The following is a 22,976-nucleotide window of genomic DNA, read 5'->3' as shown; positions in this document are numbered from 1 at the left end:
CACACACACACACACACACACACACACACACACACACACACACACACTCACCTTTGATTTAGCTGAGTCACTAGTCGGTGAATCTGTGGGTGAAGAGAGAAGAGAGGGACACGTTAGATGTTTTTACAAAGCAGATGAACACATCGATGAGGTGCAACATGGGAACATGAATCAGGGAGGGAGAAAAAAAAAAACGTTAGAAGAGAACAATGTTGATGATGAAGGATCGTGTGGCGTGAAAACACACAACGGACGAGACAATTGAGCACATACATGAGCAGACAACAGGCCATGCTTCACAGCGAGACAGATGAAGCTCTACGTTACACTCAGCTCCACAGCGACACGGCGTGTGAGCGTTCTTCCCCCAACACGCCCGAAACATCGAGTCCAAACCAGGGGAGGAACATGTTCTGATCTTCCCTCAAGTTTCGTAGTGGTACTGAGTGCAACTTCAGCAACAAACACGACAAGTACGTTTAAACAGCAGGCCAACCGTGAGGGTGATAATGTGCCGTGTAACACAAGGATGGAGAAAGATATGCAGACGTGAGCCCTATGAAAGCGTTTATTGATTAAAGAAACATCTGAGTATTGTTTCAGAATGTGCAGATACCTAAACCATTATTTGTTCTTATATCAAAAGAAGCCACAGTTCTCAAATGTTACATGTGGTCTAGACCAGAGGTTCCTCACTTTATCTACTTAAGGACAAATCTACTTTCACCCGTCGTCATCGCTGCTCTGTGAAAACAAGACCTCTGAAGTGGAAAATCCTCAGCTTCGTGAGAATATATTTTGCAGATTTTTCAAAGGTTTATTTGGGTAGAATCTGCTCAATGTGGATCACCACATTTAGAGAAACATGGTGTTCATTGGATAAGACAAAGTCCATTTATTTAATACTTTTAGAGGCACAAAGATGTAAAACTACTTAACAATAAAAACAGTCTAAAAGTAAACATAACTTTGTGTAGACGAAAGTTATTTTGTCCTGGTTATTATCTCATGGATTTCTTTGATTCATGTTGGGAACCACTGGTTTAATCCCAAGCAACCTTAAGAGAACTTTGCCGAAATAAAATCGTCTAAAATTAACAAAACTTTTAATGTAAGTCAATAAGTACCTGATGAGCTATCCGACGTACATGTCTGGACATTTAACCTCAGCTCTCTGTACTCACTACAGACACATTTTGGTTGATAATAATGAGGTTTGATACCCAACCTCACAGATAGACTACAATGCTTTTTACCTGAACTGACAAAGCAATGTGAGGTGACATGAGCTGACAACAGTGACACGGTGATGACGGAGATGGCAGAAACCAAAAAAATAAAGAACAACAGAGAAGTGACAGGGGGTCACAGAGGGGCTAGCTATATGAGAAGAGGGGACACTACATGAGAGAGAGAGAGAGTCAGCGAGGAGAACCTATAATCAGTCCTCGCCTGCTCTGTAATCATCCTTCTAGCTAAAATTTGCTTCTGTTTGTTTGTGTGACATAGCCGAGCCCCCCTATACACCCCTTACAATGCAGATGATGGCACAATATGCAAGTGCACACTGACTGGAGACGTAGAAACCATACCATGCTATCTCTCCCGTTGGCAAGCTTGCGAGACAGTGAGGAGAGACAGCGGAAAGCCTTTGAGACAGTAGCACCGGCCCGTGTTAGGTATACTCTGATCGACAACCCACAACACCGGACCCTGCACAGTACGGTGGAGCCGCTTCCCCCTTTCCGTCACGGTTCCTTTCTTTAATCCTTTTTTTTTTTTTGTTGGTTTTTCCCTCTTTGGCTTTTTCGTGCGCTTAAAAGAACTGCGGGTTCCTGCAGACTAGGCAGCTACACTGGGGGCAACAATCCTCCTTCTTCCTACAGTTCCAGCTGTCCATCACGGACATTATAGAGTCCATCAGTGTCATCATGGTGTGATAGACTCCTCCCACTTGGCCTGTGTCAAGATCAGTATGTGTGAATGCTGGGAAAGCCTTTAGGACACCCGACAGAGCCTCACTAGAGACAGAGGAATCAGAGGTCGCCTTTCACTGTACAGACATCTATTTCTGACGTGAGGAAGAACATGCCTTGTTAGTGCAACAGTGGGCGGGATAAAGGGAGGGAGGAAACGCAGCCCAGGTGTGGAGTTTGTCTAAAACGAGGTATTAAAGGGCAGAGGCGGAAAAAAAGGAAAAGGACGTCTAAATTGATCAAATACCGAGAAGGGGGATAAATCTCTTAAAGCAAATGAAGAAGCGAGACAATTTATTGCATCTTTTAAGTTATTGTGATGCAAGTAAACTCACGCAGGCGTTTGGACTCATGGTTAGCCATAGACATTTCTATCTAGTGGCAACAGCGAGAGAAGCAGAGAAGGGGAAGCTTGGCCTGGGGAAGAAGCAGCGTTATCATCAACATTCGTTACTGGTGTTACACAGCGGCCGCTCGGCGACCACAGCGCTCAGCAGAGAAAGATGAACCCACCAAAGAGTCGGCGTGTTACCTGATACTTCACCCTGCGATGTGTTCGTACGGCCGATGTTGGTGAGCAGGTGGTCGATGTTGGGGATGGGCTGAGACTCCACGGCGCTCTGCTCACGAGTTATAGTCTGAGAGAAACAAATGTAACACAGTTGGGAGCGGATTCAGGGGGACATTTGAAGCAGTGACTACATATGCACAATTTATTAATTTCAAATATTTTCATTATATCAAATCCAAATAAACAACAATTTAATTCCAGGTCATAATGCAACAAAATAGGAGAAACGTGATGCAAGGCACTATATCTTATATTTACTTTAGGGACAAATATATTGTTTTAATCGAAATTAATTTGATTTTAGTCAACCCTGGGGAGAGACCAGAGCTGATAATGATTTACTGTACTCACCACTGGATCTCCGTTTCCATCTTCAGTGAAAAACCAGTGATACTAGAGGAAAGACAAACAGCATTACATTCTGCTCTGTGTTTTTTACGTGATACCATCATATCTTTAGTGAAAAGTTTAAGATGCGATGCTCACATTTTGAATGAGGGCCTCCACTATCCTGTACTGGTCTGGCATGTGAGTCACCATATGGGTCATGTTGTCCTCGGTGGTGCGCACCAGAGTGGGACCGAACACGATGGCCAGGTTCCTTGGTTCCATCTAACAAACAAGAAACAAAAGATTTATTGTACATCTTTAATTTCTCTGATCAAAACCTAATTCGGTAAAACGTGTAAGTTACGCACCTTATTCTTCTCTGAGTTGTCAGCCACAGTTTTGAGATGAGCCGAGAGGAACTTGAGGGTTTCGTAATGATGATCGGGCAACTCATGAAGCTGTAAGTAGACAGAGATGACATTACACAGAGTTATGATAACACACACAAACACAAAGTTTTGCTTCTTCTATTCTATTTTTGCTTTTCATAAGAACTTCATCAGGTTTCAGCGCTCTGGTACAAACCCAAATGCTTTACAGCCAAGTAAATATATCAATAAATAAAGTATTTAACGAATAAAAGTATATTATACAAATAAGGGATGAAATGAATTGCAACTCACCAGCCTCTTGAGCACTTTGAGTCTCTCCACTGGGTCCTCCGTTCTGTTGGCGTCTATAAAATCTGCGTACTTATCTGCAGGCAGAAAGAAAACAAAATTAGGCAAAGGCTTGAGGTGAAATACAGCCAGCTAGTTCTCATTTGTGGCCACTAGATGGCAGAAACTCACCATTGGTGAACAACGGCTCTGGAAGTTTACGGAAGAAGGACTTGAGTAAACTGCTGATCACATTGAGGTCCCTCCATTTCTGTAAAACACGAGAACAGAATAGAAGTTATGCAACAAAACAAAAAGTGTATTCAACATGCATGAAGCTCACATCCACCAACAAGGTGCTGTTGCTCTGACTGCTGCACCTCTGTTCATCCTAAATAAATCAAAGACACATCACTAGCAAGTATTCAGAACTGTTATGTGCGCACACATCTAGAGAACACTGCATCTTTAAAAGTATTTCAGTCCCAAACACATTAGGAGCAGCACTGTAGAAAGGGAAACTCCAAGGAGAGTTTAATTAAAGCAACAGCGCTCGATAAAGTGCCACTCACATCATCCTGGACATCGATGTCGTTCATGCCCTTGTTGTTGAGCTCCTCCTGCATGTTGGAGATGGCGGCGTTGTTTCCTGGGACTCTGTAGATGCCCGTGTACTCCAACCCCCTCTCCTCCACCAGCTTACAACAGACCTCCACAATCAGAGGCACAAACTACAATACAGAGAAATGCAGCAAATGTTTAGCTCATTGGACCTGCAGCAGATTATTACTGTGAAGAGAAAGGGTCAACAACTTATCAAAGGGAATACAAAACAGGAACATCCATACAAACCTTAAAATGTTTCGTAGTGATGCAAAAAAAATGTTTTCCCCCACAAAATCCTTCACAGGGTTTTATTACAGATAAAACACATCAGTACAGACCTTGTTGGTCAGTGCAGGCGGACAGTCGTCCAGCCTCACTCCAAACGTGACTCCAGGAGACGGTTTCCTCTCAAAGGGTTTCCTCATGAGCCCCGGGATGCCCTTCCTCCATGTCCCTTTATCCTTGGGAGGGCTGGTGTCATCTGCAATGTACAATACGGTGAGTACAATGAACACATTTGTTCTTCTTGGCTTAAAATACAACAAACCTGGTTGGCGTGTGAATTTTGTTTTCCTTGCAAAATACATTAAATGCGAAGAAAGAAGTGAATCACATTAAATGGGGGACGTTTCTTTTCCTACCTTTGTGCGCGTTCTTCTTCTCCTGCTCAGCTTTGGGTGCGAGCGGACTCGTTGCTTTGCTTTCTCCTTTTCCTCCCAGCAGCGTCTGCCTGATGCTCAGCGACTGGCGCGAGGTTTTGGGCGACGACTCCGTCTTGCTGCCCGTCGGGCTGCGTGAGACATGAACCCAAAATGAGCTTTCAGATCAGAAAAAAAAACCTCATCCAGCACTCAGTGAAAGTTCTCCTGAAGAGCGAGGCCTGCCCTCCTCCCTCACTTCGTCCCCTCCCTTTGGCCCTCACCTCATCAAGGTGTTGTACTCCTTGATCTTCCTGCTGATGAGGTCATGGCTGGTGAAGGCTGCGTTCTAAAAAAAAAAGGAAGGAAAGGGAGCAGGGCAGATCGGGACACAATAGGTGATGGTTAAGGCATCAGGTACAACAGGTACATTGACACCCATCACCGCTAACATAACGGATCTTTATATAACCGGCTGCTCTCAGGTGACACAGGTCCCCCGTTGGCAGGTGTGTCAAAATATTAGTTTCAGCACAATGCTAATGCATAAATACTGATGCCAGATTGAACGCTTGGCGCTCACCTCCTCGTCCAGGTTGCCGTTCTCCTGTATGACTCTGATCCAGGCCAGCATGTCCTCCCGGTCCTCGGCCTGGAACAGGTACTCACAGTCCGACGTGGTCAGCCGCAGCACGTTCTTGCGCTTGGTGTCGCTGTACGAGATGTCGATCAGACACGCCTTGATGCTGATCGGCAGGGGCTCGTCTACCGCTTGGCAGTTGGCGTGAGCCTGCCCTTCCTTTCTGTCTTTGTAGAGGCAAAGGTAGCGACCTCTCAACACGGCGTACATCTGTTTCCACAGGCGCATACCTCCTCCGACACGCTGCGGGAACAGGTCACGAGAAGGAGACGAGTTTAAATAGCAAAATGATAGGGGATTTAAATGTAATCGGTCTGTAAGCGTTGGCCTTCTAACACATAATCACTGCCTTGAGGGCAATATGAGACCTCATACATGGAGGCCAAAGGCAGCTACCAGTTCAAACTGGTCCAATAGGTGAAACGGCATAAAATATTCACACAAATCTGGAAACAAGGGCAGCCCTGCTACAGTTATAAAGTCACGTAATGCTTGAAGATGTGCTCCCTGTGTGTCAGTGTGTGAGTGATATGATGCGATGGCTTGTGTACGTGGAGGCGGTCCACACCTTGCTCTTCTCCGTGTTCAGCTGCTTGAAATGAAGCAAACCCTCCTTGGTGGCGTCACAGAAGACGTCTGATGAAGAATCTCTCCTGGACCCCGAATCTTCGGATGACCTGTCCCCCCCCGCCTGTGATAAGAAAATAACATACATTTAAAAAAAAAAAAAAAGAAGTGTTTTGATAAAGAAATAAAAATATAGAGAGAGAGACTGATGTTTATGATGAAAAGCTAGAATGGTACAGTAGTCAAATTTAAGGATATCAAAGGATGTAAATACAGAGAAATAAACTTTGAATTAATTACTAACCAGCAATGCCTGATGTTGCTTTTACACCTGCTATTGTTTACCATCAGATATTCACCTTTCAATGGGAGAAGTTTTATCTTTTGGGTGTGAGCTAACGAGCTGATAAAGCAGCAGGATGTGCCAGTCAGCCGAACACAGCTGGCAGCGTGATAAAAAGAAATAGGGATTGAACTCACCTTCCTCAGATTCTTCAGACCAGGTATTAAAGACCTCCTGAATGGAAAAGAAGAGGTCATCTTTTAGGTAATTTGAACATTTTCCTCATCAGGATGGATATAATGGGTATTATTTTTACTCCTATCTATGATGAAGCCGCTGTGGGTGTAAGAACTTACCCTATGCCTTCTCCCCGGTAGTTATCCAGGCCTTCGTCATACGACTTGGACCGCTCTGTTTTACTACCAGAATCTGACTCGATGACTGTGAGACGGAGAGAATCTGTTAAGAGGTGAAACAATTATTTGTAACAAAGCTCAGTAGCTGTCATAGGCCTAATGTTGCTGCTTTGACGTGAACATACCTTGGTCATGTGACAGATGGCGTCGAATGAGAGGCGACAGAGAGGTGGGGCTGGGTGGGATGGTGGCGATGACGGGCGTTCCACATATAACAGCAGAGGCGGGGATGTGTGTGCAGTCCTGGTCGGTGCTGGGACTAGAGGGTTCATCTGAGGACAGGAAGAGAGCAATGAACTGCATTAATGAGGCGTCGGAAAGATCTGGAGAAATTACTTCCCGACTGCGAAAAACATGTCGGAACAACGAAATTGGCATTGATATGAGTTGACGTCATATTACGCAGAAACATGGCAGATGAAATTAAACGCTGGGTTGATGGTTGCTCCCATGTCATTTGTAATATGATATTAGCTTGTACCCGTTAGATGCTGTCCACCTCGGTTATTTACTGAATTTATTTATTAGCATTAACCCTCATAGAAAAGTCAAGTAAAGCAATGTTTGAGTGGTTTTAGGGAACGTACTGCTGCAGCAACACGTTTGGGGCAAATGTAAAGCTTCAAACTGTTTCAGCATACTTGGACAGATAATAACAAATCCTCTTTGTGGCATCCATGTTGTTTCGACTTAAAGCTCATGAACACACCAAAGTCGGAACTTCCCAACTTGAGAAATGGGACAATCCGAGGAGCACATGAACGCACCATTAGCTGCAGGACAACCAAACACGGAGCATTTTAGGTTGAGACTGACCGTTAGCTAAACCACTCCCCCAAACAGAGATTGTCCAATCGTAGCTTAGCATAGCATAGCATAGCTTACTTGGCATTTAAAGAGTGTCTTTTTTATAATCTTTTGAAAACACAAATGCAAAAGTGTAAAGAATGGATTCTCATATTTGGCTAAATAGCTTGCTACCAACAGCAGTTACTGAACCCATAGACATCTTTATCTAGCTAGCTACATTAGTTTGCCGTGTTACATACAGTGCATACAAAAATAAATAAAAACCTTCATGACTATCAGATCCACTGTGTAATATTCTAATTGTGTGGCATGCTCTTTATTATTCCAGCTGAACTCCTATAAGGCATAAATTCAGATGTAGTCTGCAACAGGAAATAGTTGGTACATTAAATTACCCAAAAACAAAGTCTAATCCATCTCTGCTATCTTCACTTGAATAAACATTTCAGCACACGGCAATAAAACGCTGATAATGACGCACGGGTCTAAAGCAAAGCGATGCAGACAGAAACACCTTTCTACTGGCTGACTGCGTCTCTGTTCCGATAAGCACCTTCCCTATCAAATAAACACAGCAGTAGCATTACATCATCACAGACACGGCCATGTCATAATGTCTGATATGGAATATCAGCAGGATGGCAGGCCCTAAAAACAAATGAAGAGACGCGTATACGATGAATCATATCAGCGACTGTGGTGATGCAGGTGAAACCTAATGTAGCACGACCAACATTAACACTCTTAAGATTAAATTCCTGCCAATTCACTGATACAAATCTTTAACTTTCACAACAGATTTGATGTGAAACATGTGATCTGCTTGTTGGTTGTGTACAGATGACTGCTGTGAAATCGCCCTACCCTTAAATACACTTATTTGCTGTGAAGTGAATAAAAAGAGACAATACTATTCTCACATCTTTTTGAGATGGTTAGCTTAGCTTAGCATAAGGACCGGAAACACAGGGTGGCAGCTAGCTAGAAAGTAACCCCCGTAAAAGCACGACTTGTTGGCTTTTGTATGACACATACAAGACATAACATGTTAGTGAGCTTTAGAAGTGCTGGTCGGTGGATTTTTATAATCTTTGGACAGAGCCAGGCTAGCTGTTTCCCCCTGCTTTCAGTCTTTATGCTAAGCTAAGCTAACCAGCTGCCGGTTGTAGCTTTATAATAAAAGCACAGACATGATATCTCAGCAATAAATGCATCTTAGGTCTGTCCAAATATGAAACTTCAACCATCTGACATGATCAGTGTGAAATAAGAAAACGTTTTCGGGTGTTTGCCTTCTCAGCACATCACATGCGTCAAACACAGAACACTGGGAACAAGTGCTGAAATCGTACACACACAGGTAAATGCTGCTGGAGGAGGATCTGATGATTAAACACCTGCAGGTTCTGGGGCACGAAGAAAAACACAAGAGCTGCTCTTATTGGCTGGTGATGAGTCACCGATGACGACACAACTGGAGATGCAAAATTGAGTTCAAGCTTGTTTTGGTTATGTCAGCCGATAAGTTGGCAGAGACGTAAAAAAATATAGAAAAAACAATACTTAGCTTCTATTTTGTGTATTGTTCCTTTCTGGTTTAAACACCACAAGTAAATACAGAGCTCCACTATGATGCATTTGCTTTGTTAAGAATGCATTCAGCTTTCTGAGGAAAAACACAAAAAAAGGAGGATTTCTCCTCATCGGGGGAACGTGATATTCTGCACGTACTCTAGCAGGACCACTTGTGCTCTGTTCCCAGTACAACGTGTTTGGCAGACACCTAATGTCCAGCAGTTGTTCCATTTATTGTTTGGAACTGTACTACGAAATCTAATTGAAGCCGCAGGAATGCTCTTATTTCTCCGTTATGTCACAGTCCATTAGGACCACATTCTTGGGTTTCTCTTGCTGAACAACACAAGGGGGAATATGAGCCAATTCGGGGAGTGGGTGGGGGGGGGGGGGTGTATCGAGTTGGAGAGCAGCTCTGTGTCTGAGTGTGTGTGTGCTGCCCTACTCAGATGCCAAAAGGGTAGTTTGAATACGTCATGGTTGCCTGCAGTACAGTGTCACATAATCACACACCTGACTCCATGTCACCCCGGGCTCAAAATGCCACAAGGACCCTATTTATCTACGCATTCAAATACCTATATAATACTGGGACTGTAACTTGAGTAAAGTACATCATGCCTTAAATAAATGTCTCTGCCTTTATGACCGAGGACGAGTGGTTTCACGGGTAACGCGCTAAATTACATAGAATAGTGTTCATTTAAGGAAAAGACAAAGAGCCTAACAAGCAACACAAGCACTGGGGTATTCCCTGTAAGACCACCGTTATTTCTGGTGATCCACAGTATATTCACGATGACATTAAGACACAATAGATGCCCTTGTAGTATGATGAGTGAGGCCACAGAGGCTAACACTTGATATTCACTGCCGTTTTGTGATTGTATTGTATATTGTACTGAAGCAAAAAGGGAGCTTCGGGTTGTTTTTTGGTAATTTGGTTCCCACAGAGAGAGGGGCAACCACACCTATGTCCCCACTAATATTGAACAGGAACACCAGATAGGCCACCTTAAAATGTGGATCTTAAGATAGGATATTAATGCAACGACTGTGAACTCTAACCAGTTCCACATCGCATGCAGAATATAGCATTCTGTATATCTGCCCTCACTGCCTCCAACATGCTATATGCAAAGTGCACACAGACACACCCTCTCATTTGCATCTGCAGCTGAGTTTTCTCTCCTGATAATGATTATCTGAGCATGTAAAACCGCTGATAGAATCACACAGTGGACTAACCCATGAAAATAATGCCCACTTTCTATCTACTATATATAAGGGCTGGGTATCACTTTAGTTATTCCATAATAGAAAACAGCACTTTCTTCATCAAATTGAGGAATATAAACCTGTTTTTCCACAAAACGTTCTTAGTCAAAGGAATAAAATACTTCTTAATGCATCCGCATGTATCGTTGTCTTAGCACAAGCAGCTGTAAAAATACCTTCCCTAAATAAAACACAGTCTAAAGTTTCCTGATTTACATACAGCCTTTCCTGATTCAGATAAAGGAATAAATAACACATCAGTATGTCTCGCCAAGCATATGATGCCGACTTGGATACTTGAAGCAAAACTAATTTTGGTCTGAAGACAAAGATTAGACCTAGATTGGTCATGTCATTTGCTATCAGCTCATTAAAAGCATGGTGCCACTTGGTATAATCTCTACTTGGCTGAAGAGTCTGCCAAGCTTTCATGCATAAACATGCTTTGTCACTCACACATGCTGTGTCATCATTTCTTCACAGTGCTCACCCTTGTCACTGCTGTTGCTGTAGAAACAGGAAGAGTTTAAAAAGAAGACGGTATGCAGATTAGTGCAGTCTTACCTATGAAGGGGATTGAATCCAGGGAGTCGTCCAAGTTGTTGGAGCCAGACTTGTGCCGTGCGTCTCCAAGCCTTCTCAGATGCATCTCCCTAAAGCTGTCATTAGACGTCCAGCACATCGCTCCGTCCACAGAGCCTGCCTTCACTAATGGCGGGGACTTGTGAGTCACTCCTCCCTGGTTGTCATTAACAGCTAGCACATAGGACGGAGGGCGGATGTGGGGAGCCCCAGAGTTTTTGTCCCTTCTAAGGACGACGACTGTCGCATCCGGTCCTTCTACGCCCTCTGCAAGACCGCCGTTAGTCCGTACAAGGGCGCTGGTAGAACTGGAGATCTCTCTGACTTTTGGCTTTTGGGTAACAGCTCCATTAGTGGTGGAGGAACCAGAGGAAGAGGCAGCAACAACTACACTTTGTCTCTGCAAGGGCAGTTTAGAGGAGTTACCAGAGCAAGAGGAGGACCTGGCTGCCAACCCAGTATCTGACCTGCTTTCCATTTTCAGACTGTCAGACCGGCCTCTGAGCTGCAGGTGCAGAGGGGAGGAGTAGCCCAGGTGGTTGCCCACGATGTTAGCTCTTTGGTCTTTAAGAGGGTCTGTGGTTCTACTGGAGGATAAGGCAGGTGAAGGGTCTGAGATGGCGTTTTTAACAGGTAGGCGCGATGGTCTCATTATGACACCGTCTGTCCTTGATGTTAGCACAGAATCCGTCGTAAATTTAGTAAACACAGGAGCAGAGTTTGATAATCCACTTCCCTCCTGTCCAGTGAGACTCCTGTTCAGATGAGGTAAAGCTCTCAGGCCTGTTCCCTGCCTGCTAGCTCTGGCGTCCTCTCCCCGACACAGCATCAGCCTGTCCTCCAACACCACCCGGTCTGCAAAGACAGCCAACGCTTCTCCAGGCTGCTGCCCCAGGTAGTCGCAAGACCGCGCCCGAGGTTTGGGGACTCCTGTGGGGCTGGAGAAAGGCAGAGCATCCTCGGAAGCACTCCGAGGCCAGTTCCTGATTGGTGTTGTCCTCTCTGCTCCACCTCCAAGCCTCTCTTGGGAGACGCTACGTAATGGAGTCACTGCAGTGCCCTTGCTACTTGCATCCACCCAGCGGTCGTTCGAGGTGCTTCTCCGTCTGTGCTGGGAGCCCAGCTCCCCTCTTTGACCGGTGCTAGGAGGAGGCGGCGTACGTTGCTGGGCGTAGGCGGAGCTGGAATTGGCAGCCGCACGCAAGCTGTCCAAGCGCTCCTGGATGGTGCGGCAACCATACGTGTGCAGCCTCTTGGCGTCTATGTAGTCCTTGTAGGTGGTGTAGTTTTTCCAGTCAATGTTCTGGTGTGGAGAGGTGGAGGGGGTTGTGGGAGACGGTGAGTAGTGGTTGGCGCTGGGTGAGATGGCGGTGGAGAACCTGTCCGGTGAGGCAGCGGTGTCCCGTACAGCTGGAGACAATGTGTCAGGATAGATAGGACCAGGTCTTGATGACGGGGAGTAGACCGGGCTTTCTGTGGGACAGGACGAGGGGTACTGCAACTGTGCACCCCCAGGTACTGAGGGAATAAGCGGTCTCGGTCTGGCTGAGCCGGAATCTGCTGAAGGACTGTACCGGTTTTCCTCTGTCCTGTGGCTCGGTCCAGCCCGAGCTACCCGGGACCCCCTGTCAACCAGATCAGGAAGCATTGCCGCTGTCCTCACATTCTCACTACAGACACAAACCACCGTCTGAGACTTTGACGTCTGTTGGGGCGGAGGAGATGGCGTAACAGGGATTTCAACCCGGTAGCTCTTTTCCGCGGCCCCCCCTCTTCTTCCTGGTCCCTGAGCCGGCCCTGGGGGGGTCTCACTGACTGCGGTGGGCTCCGATGTCTGAGCCATGCCCGCGGCCTTCACTTCTATCCGAGGGTAGCATATGGGAGGGGGCTCGGGGATGTTCTGGGCATTTCCGCTGTACGCATCATTTCCTTTGAGATATGCATCCTGGGAATACGCCTGCAAGAGATTATAGGACATTATGTCACTTCGGTTGCTGCGAGGTTGGAAAGCTAAAATAGATCACATTGAACCGGGAGAACATCACACCCGACCACGGACAGGATACATTAGACTTAGCTTGAAGACTTTTACTGAACAGGGAGTGCTGTAGAAACTAAAAAAAAATGCTGCAAATGCAAATACGAAGACTGTTTTTTACCCGGTCTAGATGATGAATTTACTGCAACATCTCACTGATGACTTCATCTGTCTTTGCCATTACAGCTACAGTATCTTACGGCATCGACTGCACCACGACAATGTGGTTGCTCACATCTTGAAAGCGGAGATTGAATGTTGATCCACTAGTGTCATTTATTGACAAGAGTTTCTGTGCGAGCTGATGAGATTATCAGCAAGACAAACCGCGTTACTGAATTCCCTCCAGAACTCTGTAAGTGACAGAGAACTGAAACCAGCCTGCCTATAACAATAAAATAACAGCATGCTAAACGTAGACACAGCGCTCCGGTACTTTTCCTCCTAAACAAACACACTCTGCTTCAGTTACAGTTTCTCAATCATTTCCTAGGAGACTGCAAACAAAATGTTACAGCATGCCATGATACAAATTAACGGCCCTGAGAAGTAACAGATGTGAGAGAGTGGGGAAAAGCGAGGATAGCCAGAAAACCTAATCAGTAGAGAAAGAAGGCTGGAAAGTCCAGAATAACCCCGCGGAGCTAGGAGCCAGGAGCCAGGATTAAGCTGGGAGGGGTTTACCCACCTTTGGTACTGGAGAGTGAGCCCTGAGGCATGAGGAGAGGCTGAACGGGGGACGCCTCTGTCTGCCGTTGCCAGCTAACGCTACTTCTGTCAGCATGGCTCCACAACTCTACTGTCACTGTAGCAACTAGGGTTCTTTCCTCGATTAAAAAAACCTGAACTGAAACACTGAAAATTAGCTATTTATAACCCTGTGAATGACGGACGACTTCAGACGACTTGAACGTGGTACATTTCCTCATCCCTTCAGCACACCGACTCTTGAGAAAATGAAAAGGGAGAGAGTCGTGGTGTTGGACTTTAATCGATAGCACTCTACCTGAAGTGTCGGCTTACGATTGTACTAACAGCAAAGGCAGCCGCAGTAAATCTGCAGCGCCGTGCCTCCCTCTCCCTCATACAGTTAAATAGCAACCAATTTCCTCAATAGGGAAATCACAGGGCAAAGTGCCAGATTATTTGTTTTTCTAGTACACACACCTTTCCCTCCACCTGAAACACCAAAAAATGAACCTGCATATACGAAACAGTACGCATGCTGCAAAGAGGAGGAATATATTAGGGGGTTTTAGGGATTTGCCAGCGGTCTGCAAATACGAGCTCTAAAGGCGGTGAAACATGTCATGAGAGCTCTGAAGCAAATGGAGAGTCAACTGAAAAGGAAAGTGATTAATGAGTATAGTTCCCCTTCTTACCAGAGCAGTGATATCCCTGGAAAACTGCAGTCCACAGATTAGAGAAGGGCAAGCAGAGAGAAAAAACAGGGAGCAAAGAGAAGTACACAGGTGAGCATAGAGAAATGAGACGCCATCGATGGAGGCGAGACAGACAACTTCTCTGACTTCAGCACCGGCTAAAAATACACTCGCTGAGCAGAGGCTTCAGTTGGAGTGGAAGAAGAAGAAGAAGAAAGAAGAATAGAGGTGAACTTCTGCTTTCCTTCTCACACCTGAATGTCTTCTAAGTTGCTCTTCATCCCCATTATTTCCTCCACCCCACAAACCCAGCTGCAGTTACAGATTACATTTGGTGAATGTGTTCTGCTGGCTTTCTCTCTCTCTCTCTCTCTCAACATACTCAGCATTTCTTTCCTTTGCTCTGTCACTCTCACCTGCTCACTGTGGTACCGCCCCTCCCCCTCTCTTGGTGGCTCAGCGGCTCCTGCGCTACAAACACACGACTACGAGCCTCTTTCATCCTCTCCCTCATCGGTTAGACGCCGCTCTATCTGTCGCATCGTCACTTTTGGGTGAGCATAACGGCACGCTCGCCTTCCTTCCTTCCCTCCCTCACTCACTCCCATAAACAGCGAGCAGAGAGGAGTCAGCTGATGGCAGCTACACTCCCTCTGGTAGTGAGCGAGCTCAATGTCTCCAAAAAACAAAACAGACAAACATGAACACATTGAAAAACATGGACACGGACACATCTACAGACACCACAGTGAGCGTTGTCCACTCATCCTTGAAACAGCCCAAAATGATCTCTTATCCTCGTATGAAGTGGATAAAAAGGTCACATAGTCAGCGTTTGTATCGATGTGTATTCTGACATTTAAAGAAATGGCTTGATTGTGATTCTCACATACATGTCGTATGAGAACTAACTCATATCACATCTTGTATTCCACTTTCCTTCAATTAACAGTTAAAACACCCAAAGACTGTGTTAGACAGATCCTAATGAACTGTAAAGTGAAACGATCCGTGGTTGACATTGAGTTGAACTTTTCCTGAATGAGGAGAAAGAGACAATTGCTTCATTGAAACCCGTCAGCCTTGTGAGGGTTCAGACTCATTCCAAAACGCCAAAAGCAAGTTCCTGTGGCTTTTTTGGTGAGCTCCAGCCAAGCTAACAAACTATGTGTGGAATTTAGCAACACAGTGGGAGCCGACTCGGATCTCTGCTCCAAAGACAGAGTTTCCCAAACGGAGGTGAATAACGTGTGGCGACTGGTTTCTCGTCTGCGGGGCTCTGGACCCTGACTGGTGACTGTTTGCCTCATCAGCATGACGGGGTGTAGAGCCGTGGCGTGAAGTCTTACTCTGCTACTTCTCTGGTAAGCTCTTTCAGAAACCAGGCCAAGAATGAGAGAATCTACGACAGTCTTGATTGATGATCATGATCGGAGATTCAATGGCAGGATGAGCAAGAGGGTGGAGAGACTAAACGTGTGTCAACACAGGTGTCATCATTAGAATTATCTAGAAAGTCTCGCATTATGCCCGTTCTTGCATGGATCAACACTGTGACTCATTAAATATCAGGCCTCACTGTGACCATGTTTTTAGATCACCCACTCTTTAACACAGTCCTGTCTGGTAATCTGAGTCCAGTAACTCAAGTTTGTGTCCACTAGAAGCTTATCTGTTTTAGTTTGGACCACTGGTCAACACTTTCTCTCTTCGTGAGGGAGTCAGACACTGAGTCGGACGTGACTCAGAGGTGAGTATCGCTTCAGAGAAAGTTTAGATTCACATTTTGGGAGAAGAAGATAATTATTTATCTCTGTGATGAGTACAGAGCTCGTTTAGCTTAGCCTGACAACACGGGGGGGAGAAAACCTGGTCCAAAGTACAAAAACACCCCAACAAACAACAGGAAAGTTGGCCAATTAACATGTTGTGTCTGGTTTGTTTGAGCTGTAAACAGGAACATAAAAGTCACAAGTTGTGGTTTTAGTGGGTGTTACATGCTGGAACTACTCATTAGTGACCAGGAAGTGCCAGGTTGCCAGGTTTAGTAACATTGATTCTGCACAGAGACAAAAAGCCTGTGCTCACATATCTGACAGCCTGAGCTACAGTCAAAGACACAGCACAGAAGTACTGGTTTTTGTTACTCTCCCTAAAATCACAAATTGTGATTGTTCTGTACATGCACAGGTTAAACAAACGAGATACAGCCAACATACGCCCTTCGTGACCAGGTTGAAAAATACATTTTAATTGCCATTAGACTAACTGGTGTGGTATTAAAAACGCGAGGTTTTCTGCTTTATAAGCTGCAAAGCATTTTAAGCACACTTGCAATATTTACTCATGAATGCTTACCAGCTGCAAAATGTCCTCATCCTTTGGCATCACACAGAGTTCCAGTGAGGCATCGCTGGTGGAGAGACGGGTGAGGGGTGGGGAGTGAGAGAAGGAGAGAGAGAAGCTGTTATAACACAGAACTCAATGAATGTGAATGAAAGTTACACTGTGTGCTTGTCAGCGATAAGGAAATGATTCTCTCTGGATGGACTGAATGTGTTTTTCCAAAGAAGTTTCACAATGGCTGCGGTTCATTTTCTGTGTTGGTCCACAAATGTGCAGGGGGAGTGTTGGCAGTGAGGGGACATCGACGGGGACCCGGGCATCAGGGTCTGAGTCTTTCTATCTTTAAATAAATGGTAACATTAAATGTGGAATGTCGCATATTGTACCTGTTCTGGATCAGAGCTATGACTTGCGAGTAGGTCTTCCCAATGATGCTCTCTCCGTTCACCTTCACTATCCGGTCCCCTGGAGAGAATTAGAGAATACATTACAAACCTGCTCTTTACTGCAACAGGACAAATAAAGATCTGGACTCCAGTCAATGTGGTTATCGACCAAAGAAAACCACTCTGAAGCAGCTCCTTCCAGCACACACATCCGTGTTTAGATCAAATGGAGAATACCAATACGTGTTTATTTGAAGGCCCCGATGTGAAAGATCCATGTCCATTCAAGCCCTCTGAAGATGGCCATCTTACAGGAAGAGAGGCGAGGTGAGTTTAGGGGAGAAACTAGATAATTGTGGGAAAACACTGCCCTCCTCTATCCCAAGAGAGGAGAGCGAACAGATAAAAGCAGACAGTTTAGAGGGCTTGTCCAGGCCACTTAACATTTCCTGTAACACAGAGTGCTAATCTGGCAATAACGCTGACACAGCTTCAGCTGGAAGGAGCTGATTTTCACCAGAAGGGAGTTTGCTCAAGAATTCTTTTTTCTGCTTAAAATCAGAAGTGATTCACGAATCAATAAGAGACAAAGTGGGAGACAGAATCAAGGAGAGGTTGGAATAACAGAGTGCATATTACACTTTGTTCAACCCCCCCCCCCACGAAGGAGCCATCTGTTATTTTGTAACTCGTATCTGTTTTGCCTGGCGGGTCACAAGGAAGTGGAATTACCTACAGTACAAATGTGAAGAAATCTTGGCATCAAACGGCGCTTTTAAGGTGAGAGAGACGTGAGACGGGCAGAGTTAACCGTAAGATCAACCGGTTATCAGAAGCAACGATCTCCATAGAGACTGTGTGTGTGTGTGTGTACCTGTACAGAGTCCAGCTCCGTGGGCGGGGCCTCCCTCCTTCACTTGCTTGACGAAAATGGTGTCCATTGGCTCCAGACGGTTCCGCTGCCGCCCTGGCAACAAGAGAGCACATGCAGCGAGGCGATTGGTCAAGCACACAGCGAGGGAGAAGAGAGGCAGCGCAGTCAGAACGAGGAACACATCGCACCGCTGCAGCATCGGGGCGTCAGCGCACGGGGTTTTTGGGGAGCTTTTCCGCTTGCGTTATTAGTTGCGGTTGATATTGATTTCTCGCTCAAACTGGTTATGAAGTGAAAATATCAGTTGTCAGTAGAGCTGAAACGATTATGCGATTAATCAAACACTTAACAGAAAATCTATTCTGCAACTATTTTTATCATTTATTAATTGTTTAATTAGTTTTTAAAGAAAGAAAATGACAAACGTTCCCTCGTTTACGGCTCCTCAGCTTACAGTTTGTAATAATAAACATATATATAACTGGTCAGCAGATTAATCGCTAACAATAGATTGTTAGAGGAAGCCCTAATGAGCACATGAATTTAGTTTATATGAGTTTATATATATATATGGACCTGAAGAAAGAACATGCAAAACTTATGCAAGTTATTATATATAAGATTCAATACTTTTATTACTATTTCAACATAGCTGTGAAGCGACCTCTTATTTTGTTTGACCAGCACCCAATTCAGTTAGCCAACAGTTCATTATCCATGAATGTTCCAATTATTAACGTTCTGACTTCCTGTTTGCTGTGGTGGAGTTTGAAGCTGAGCGTTGTGGTCCTCGTTCTTAGTGCCTTCTCAGTTACACATTTTTATGTTGTTTCGGGCAAAAGCGTGAGGCAAGTGAATAAATGCAGAATGGTAATTGTCAGAAAATAGTGAAAAATGCCAATTGAAATTTCATAAAGCCCAGGACGACGTCGTCAAAACCAAATGATGTTCAACTGATTGCTTCAGCCCTACACTGCTGCAAGATGAATGATACATTAAACAGCTCTGCAAAATGCCTTATTCTCAATCCTGATCGGCATCATTTCCAGATGTCTCACTCAAAACACACACGCTCTTCCTCAGTGGCATTAGTAGTTCCAAGCTCCACGGTTGTATGAAACAACACACAGGGGAAACTAATGCCTCCTCTTCTCAACATATCCCTTTACATCTCAAGCGCTCGGTGCTCCCTCCCTTAATACATCCATCCATTGACTCTACTCTGCTGTCAGATGGGTCCTGAGCTGCAGAGCAGCGAGGAGAGGCCGCGGTAAACAGCCCACAAGGGGGTTAGGTTTCATATACGGCAGAGGAAGGGAGAGCACGCCATGTGGTGGGAGGTGTAAGGGGCAAGCTATTTAAGACCAAGTAAAAAGCATGTATAATATGGGATTTATAGCAATTATGCAGATGCAATAAAGAGGGAGGGACTGCGTTGGTGCGTCTAATTAAGACAGCGAAAGACTGTGAAATCGTCTTTCCCTGAGCCATAAGCCTCAATCTCAGTCGGCCTCGGCCGCCTCGTAGAGCCCGCAGGCTTTGAGGAAGTGCAAACATCAGAGCATCCCACTGTTACTAAGTGCGCATGCTCCTGTCATGAAGGCCCCGCTTCACATTTACACCGATGCAGTGCAATCTAGTGGTGTGTGTGGAGCCCTGAACAGCTGGACCGGAGCAGATGTGGGTTCACAGTGTTGCTGAGGAGCAACTTCAAAAGGTGAGGAGGAGGTGAGAGTTGTTTAATGATTATTTCAGGAATCCAAACCTGGAACATGACAGTCTGAAAGACCTTTTTCCTTCAAATCCTGACTATTGCCAGCTTGAATCTATATGTTTTGGGCTCATGTTGGCAGGAAACAAGCCAACGTTTCCAGTGTCAGCTGCTGAAATGTAATCATGTCTCCTTAGATGTCCTTCTGTGGCGATGGCGTCACAAAGTCACTCTGCTACCGCCCCCCAGTGGCTGAACATGTTACTGCAAACTATTTAAATGTGTGATGTTCAATGGTACTGATGCGCAGATTAACTGTCCAATAAAACTTAAAGGCAACAAAGTGAGTTTGAACAGACACTCTTACAAAAACGATTGCATCATCACCAAAATCTCAGCTGGAAAGATATTTCTACAAAATGAAAGACCACAGGTTTGACACTCATCACAGCCGCCATGAAGTGTCCTAGTATTCCTCATTCACTGTGAAGTCAGAACTGAACACTCTCTGTTTGACTGAACAGCTGCAGGCTTGTTTTCCGTCCAGCAGAAGGCAGTGCAGCACATGCCGTGATCGTTCCCAGAGAGGAGCAGTGGAACACTGTGACTGTATTTCATCACTGGACGATCCGGTGAATGATCGCATGACTAAAGCTTCACATATATGAAGAAGGTAAGTGCTGCAGTGTGGCTCTAGTGCAGCCCATCACAGAGCAGGAGGGGAAAATGTGCACCGATGCATTTATGTGTAACGTCAGCGACACAATGTAGGACATGACTGACCCGAGGTGAAGGTACAGATGTTAATAAAGCCCAATGCCCCCCCCCCCCTTCTCTCTGTGTACTCGGCAAACTCCCAATCCCGAGCCAATCTCACCGAGCTCCAACTCTGCAGCACAAATTGGATTTCTGAAAGTTTCCATGGCACGCAGCTGGATGAACAGGATTAAATGTGGAAATCTAAAGCTCTGGATATTATTTTTTTTAATGCTCCCAACTGTCTTACCGAAGCACAAACTACTGTGTGGAGGAAATCTCCAAATCGACTGTTCCAAAACTCAGAGTGAGAGTTGAGTAACCTTGGCTTCTCTTGGGGCGAATGTTTCAGTGGATGAGGCTCTTCATTCACACGTCACTACATCGTGTTACACTGAGCAGGTGCACGCTTGAAGCAGATCTTGGCTTAAAAATTGATTTGAATAACTGCAGGTATTTTGCTCAAAGTACAGTAGATGACACGTGTGAAGTTTACCAATGCCAGTCAGTACAGCATCATGTAAGCTGCTGGCTTGCCCCTGTAAAAATGGTTTATTTTGCAGTTGTTATCAAATGAGAACAAAGACCAAAAGTGAATTGTCATGTTTAGTCTAGATTTAAATAAATTAATCTAAAGTAAATCAAACTGAACTCCTGTTTCCAGGATGAATGAAATACTCGCTTCAAGCTAAGCTTCAGTCCGTACACTCTGACTTCACCCGCCGCCGTTTTCTCGCGAGTGCCTGATCTGTGCTGTGACTCTCAACAGAGATGACTCACTCCTAAACTACCTCCATCCTCAGCTCTGGAACAAAACCGACGTGTTTAATTAGTGTTTTACCACTTGCTCGATCGGGCAGATTTACCAGCTCAACGTGGCATTTCCAACCCACAGAAATTCAGAATACTATGATATATGATGAGGAAAAGCATCAAAACCTGAGCTCGTTTGCTGGCTTCTGCTCGCTTTAAAGCACTTGTAATCATAAAAATGTCTCGATGTGAACCACGCCTCACGTTTCAATTATATATAAATGATACAAAAATGTAATTTATTTTCCTTACTGTAAGTGTTATACGACCCTAACCGGTCCGATCTACTGTAGCAGAGCAAAGTCCGCTGGCTGGATGTCAGCGCTGCTCTCTGGCTGCACAGCTGGGCCCGGTTGTGTCAGCCAGCCCCCCCCGGGGTTTTGGGTTCGATAATGTTATTCTTCAGAGGGCTGGCCTGCTGCCCGCTCGCTGCATTAACCCTCGCGTAATACCTCTCCGTCCAGCTCACTCTTCTTCACCATTTGTGTCACTCTCGCATTTACGGACACCCAAAAACATAGTGAAACCTACACAGATGTGTTGCTCTGCGCTCTGGTACTGAGAAGAAGAAGTGTTGTTTTGTTTCCCAACGCTGAAGCGGAGGAGGACCGTGCATGTGTTTAGATGGTTATCTGTGTCGGGTCTCGTCCAGCAGGAGGAATATGAAAATGGGAGGCACATAATCCTGGCACAGCGTGTTCCCCCCATAGTGTGGGAAGGTCAAAGCACAAGTACACTTTACATAAATCCATAAACTCCCAACTCCCTTCAAAAGAAGTTGTTCGCTGACAAACTACTCCTCAAAGAAACCGGACTGCTTGAAGACAGCAGCCGTAGCCCTCATGACAATACATACTGTGATTCTTTGTTTCTCCCGTTCCCATGAAGAAGTTCACACACTAACTAGTCCAAACACAACTGGGCTTTGAAAGCTAAAACAACCCGCGTCTCCTGACCTCCTTAAAACACGTAATAAACCCACAAACGACTTGTAGGTGCCGGTCTCATTTCACTAATCGCTGCTCTTTATAAACAGCCACAGCTTTATGTCAGAAACCTCACACACACACACACACACACACACACGCACACACACACACACTGGGGGAGGACATGACAATACACCTGAAGGACCCCGTCATCACTGAGACTGTCAAGTCAGCAGTTTGTCCTTACATGTAAGTAAATAAGTACGTAAACTTCAGCAAAATAGCACAAAGAACATGAGTTATATCTCCCGACTGATACTATTTTTGGAGACCAGAACCAAGCTTGTACTCGAAATGCCAGTATACACCAGCTTATACATGTATTTGTTTTTAGCATACATGATATTAGCGAGCACTTTTGATGAGGATCCTTCACATGTGCTTATTAAAAAGTTCTCACCAAAGAAAACTGAGCGAGAGAAGTTCATTATCGACTTAGCAAACAGTAGAAAGACAAAAACACTACAGCTATTAAGAGCTTTTGTCCCAGAATGTTGTTTCCTATTTCACCAAAGACAGATGGGAGAAGATATCACGGACACAAAATATGTAACTTGGAACTGTACAAGTATGTGTAAAACCCAGCAGGGCTACATTCCTGCAGGGCAAGGATCATTTCAAAATAAGTCATTTCCTCGACTGTAGCGTTCCTAACCTGAGAGAGACATGCCCGACCCCGCCGCTACATCACACACACACACACACACACACACACACACACACACACACACACACACACACACACACACA

General features: G+C 45.2%; 1 protein-coding gene across 6 annotated transcripts in view; it reads right to left on the bottom strand.

Annotated features, from left to right (window-relative positions):
- Positions 1 to 22,976, bottom strand: part of arhgap21a (Rho GTPase activating protein 21a) — an 86,186-nt gene that overhangs the window by 3,860 nt on the left and 59,350 nt on the right. For 3 of the 6 annotated variants that reach the window (XM_031849784.1, XM_031849783.1, XM_031849779.1), the window contains 21 exons: positions 17,958 to 18,050; positions 17,084 to 17,162; positions 16,710 to 16,764; positions 14,352 to 14,375; positions 10,914 to 12,888; positions 6,812 to 6,958; positions 6,627 to 6,729; positions 6,468 to 6,504; positions 5,989 to 6,111; positions 5,364 to 5,663; positions 5,065 to 5,129; positions 4,784 to 4,932; positions 4,481 to 4,623; positions 4,109 to 4,267; positions 3,729 to 3,807; positions 3,561 to 3,634; positions 3,246 to 3,335; positions 3,034 to 3,159; positions 2,899 to 2,940; positions 2,509 to 2,614; positions 52 to 83 (listed from right to left, as the gene is read on the bottom strand). In XM_031849784.1, the coding sequence (XP_031705644.1) occupies positions 52 to 83; positions 2,509 to 2,614; positions 2,899 to 2,940; positions 3,034 to 3,159; positions 3,246 to 3,335; positions 3,561 to 3,634; positions 3,729 to 3,807; positions 4,109 to 4,267; positions 4,481 to 4,623; positions 4,784 to 4,932; positions 5,065 to 5,129; positions 5,364 to 5,663; positions 5,989 to 6,111; positions 6,468 to 6,504; positions 6,627 to 6,729; positions 6,812 to 6,958; positions 10,914 to 12,888; positions 14,352 to 14,375; positions 16,710 to 16,764; positions 17,084 to 17,162; positions 17,958 to 18,050 (4,001 nt within the window). Of the gene's footprint in view, positions 1 to 51; positions 84 to 2,508; positions 2,615 to 2,898; positions 2,941 to 3,033; positions 3,160 to 3,245; positions 3,336 to 3,560; positions 3,635 to 3,728; positions 3,808 to 4,108; positions 4,268 to 4,480; positions 4,624 to 4,783; positions 4,933 to 5,064; positions 5,130 to 5,363; positions 5,664 to 5,988; positions 6,112 to 6,467; positions 6,505 to 6,626; positions 6,730 to 6,811; positions 6,959 to 10,913; positions 12,889 to 13,657; positions 14,255 to 14,351; positions 14,376 to 16,709; positions 16,765 to 17,083; positions 17,163 to 17,957; positions 18,051 to 22,976 lie in introns of those variants that run through there. The other 3 variants (XM_031849781.1, XM_031849782.1, XM_031849785.1) reach the window with 3 other exon arrangements.

This window comes from Anarrhichthys ocellatus, unplaced genomic scaffold, assembly GCF_004355925.1.
Source record: "Anarrhichthys ocellatus isolate YVR2014 unplaced genomic scaffold, GSC_Weel_1.0 scaffold10, whole genome shotgun sequence".
Taxonomy (NCBI): domain Eukaryota; kingdom Metazoa; phylum Chordata; class Actinopteri; order Perciformes; family Anarhichadidae; genus Anarrhichthys; species Anarrhichthys ocellatus.
This window is presented reverse-complemented; position numbering and strand designations above follow the sequence as displayed.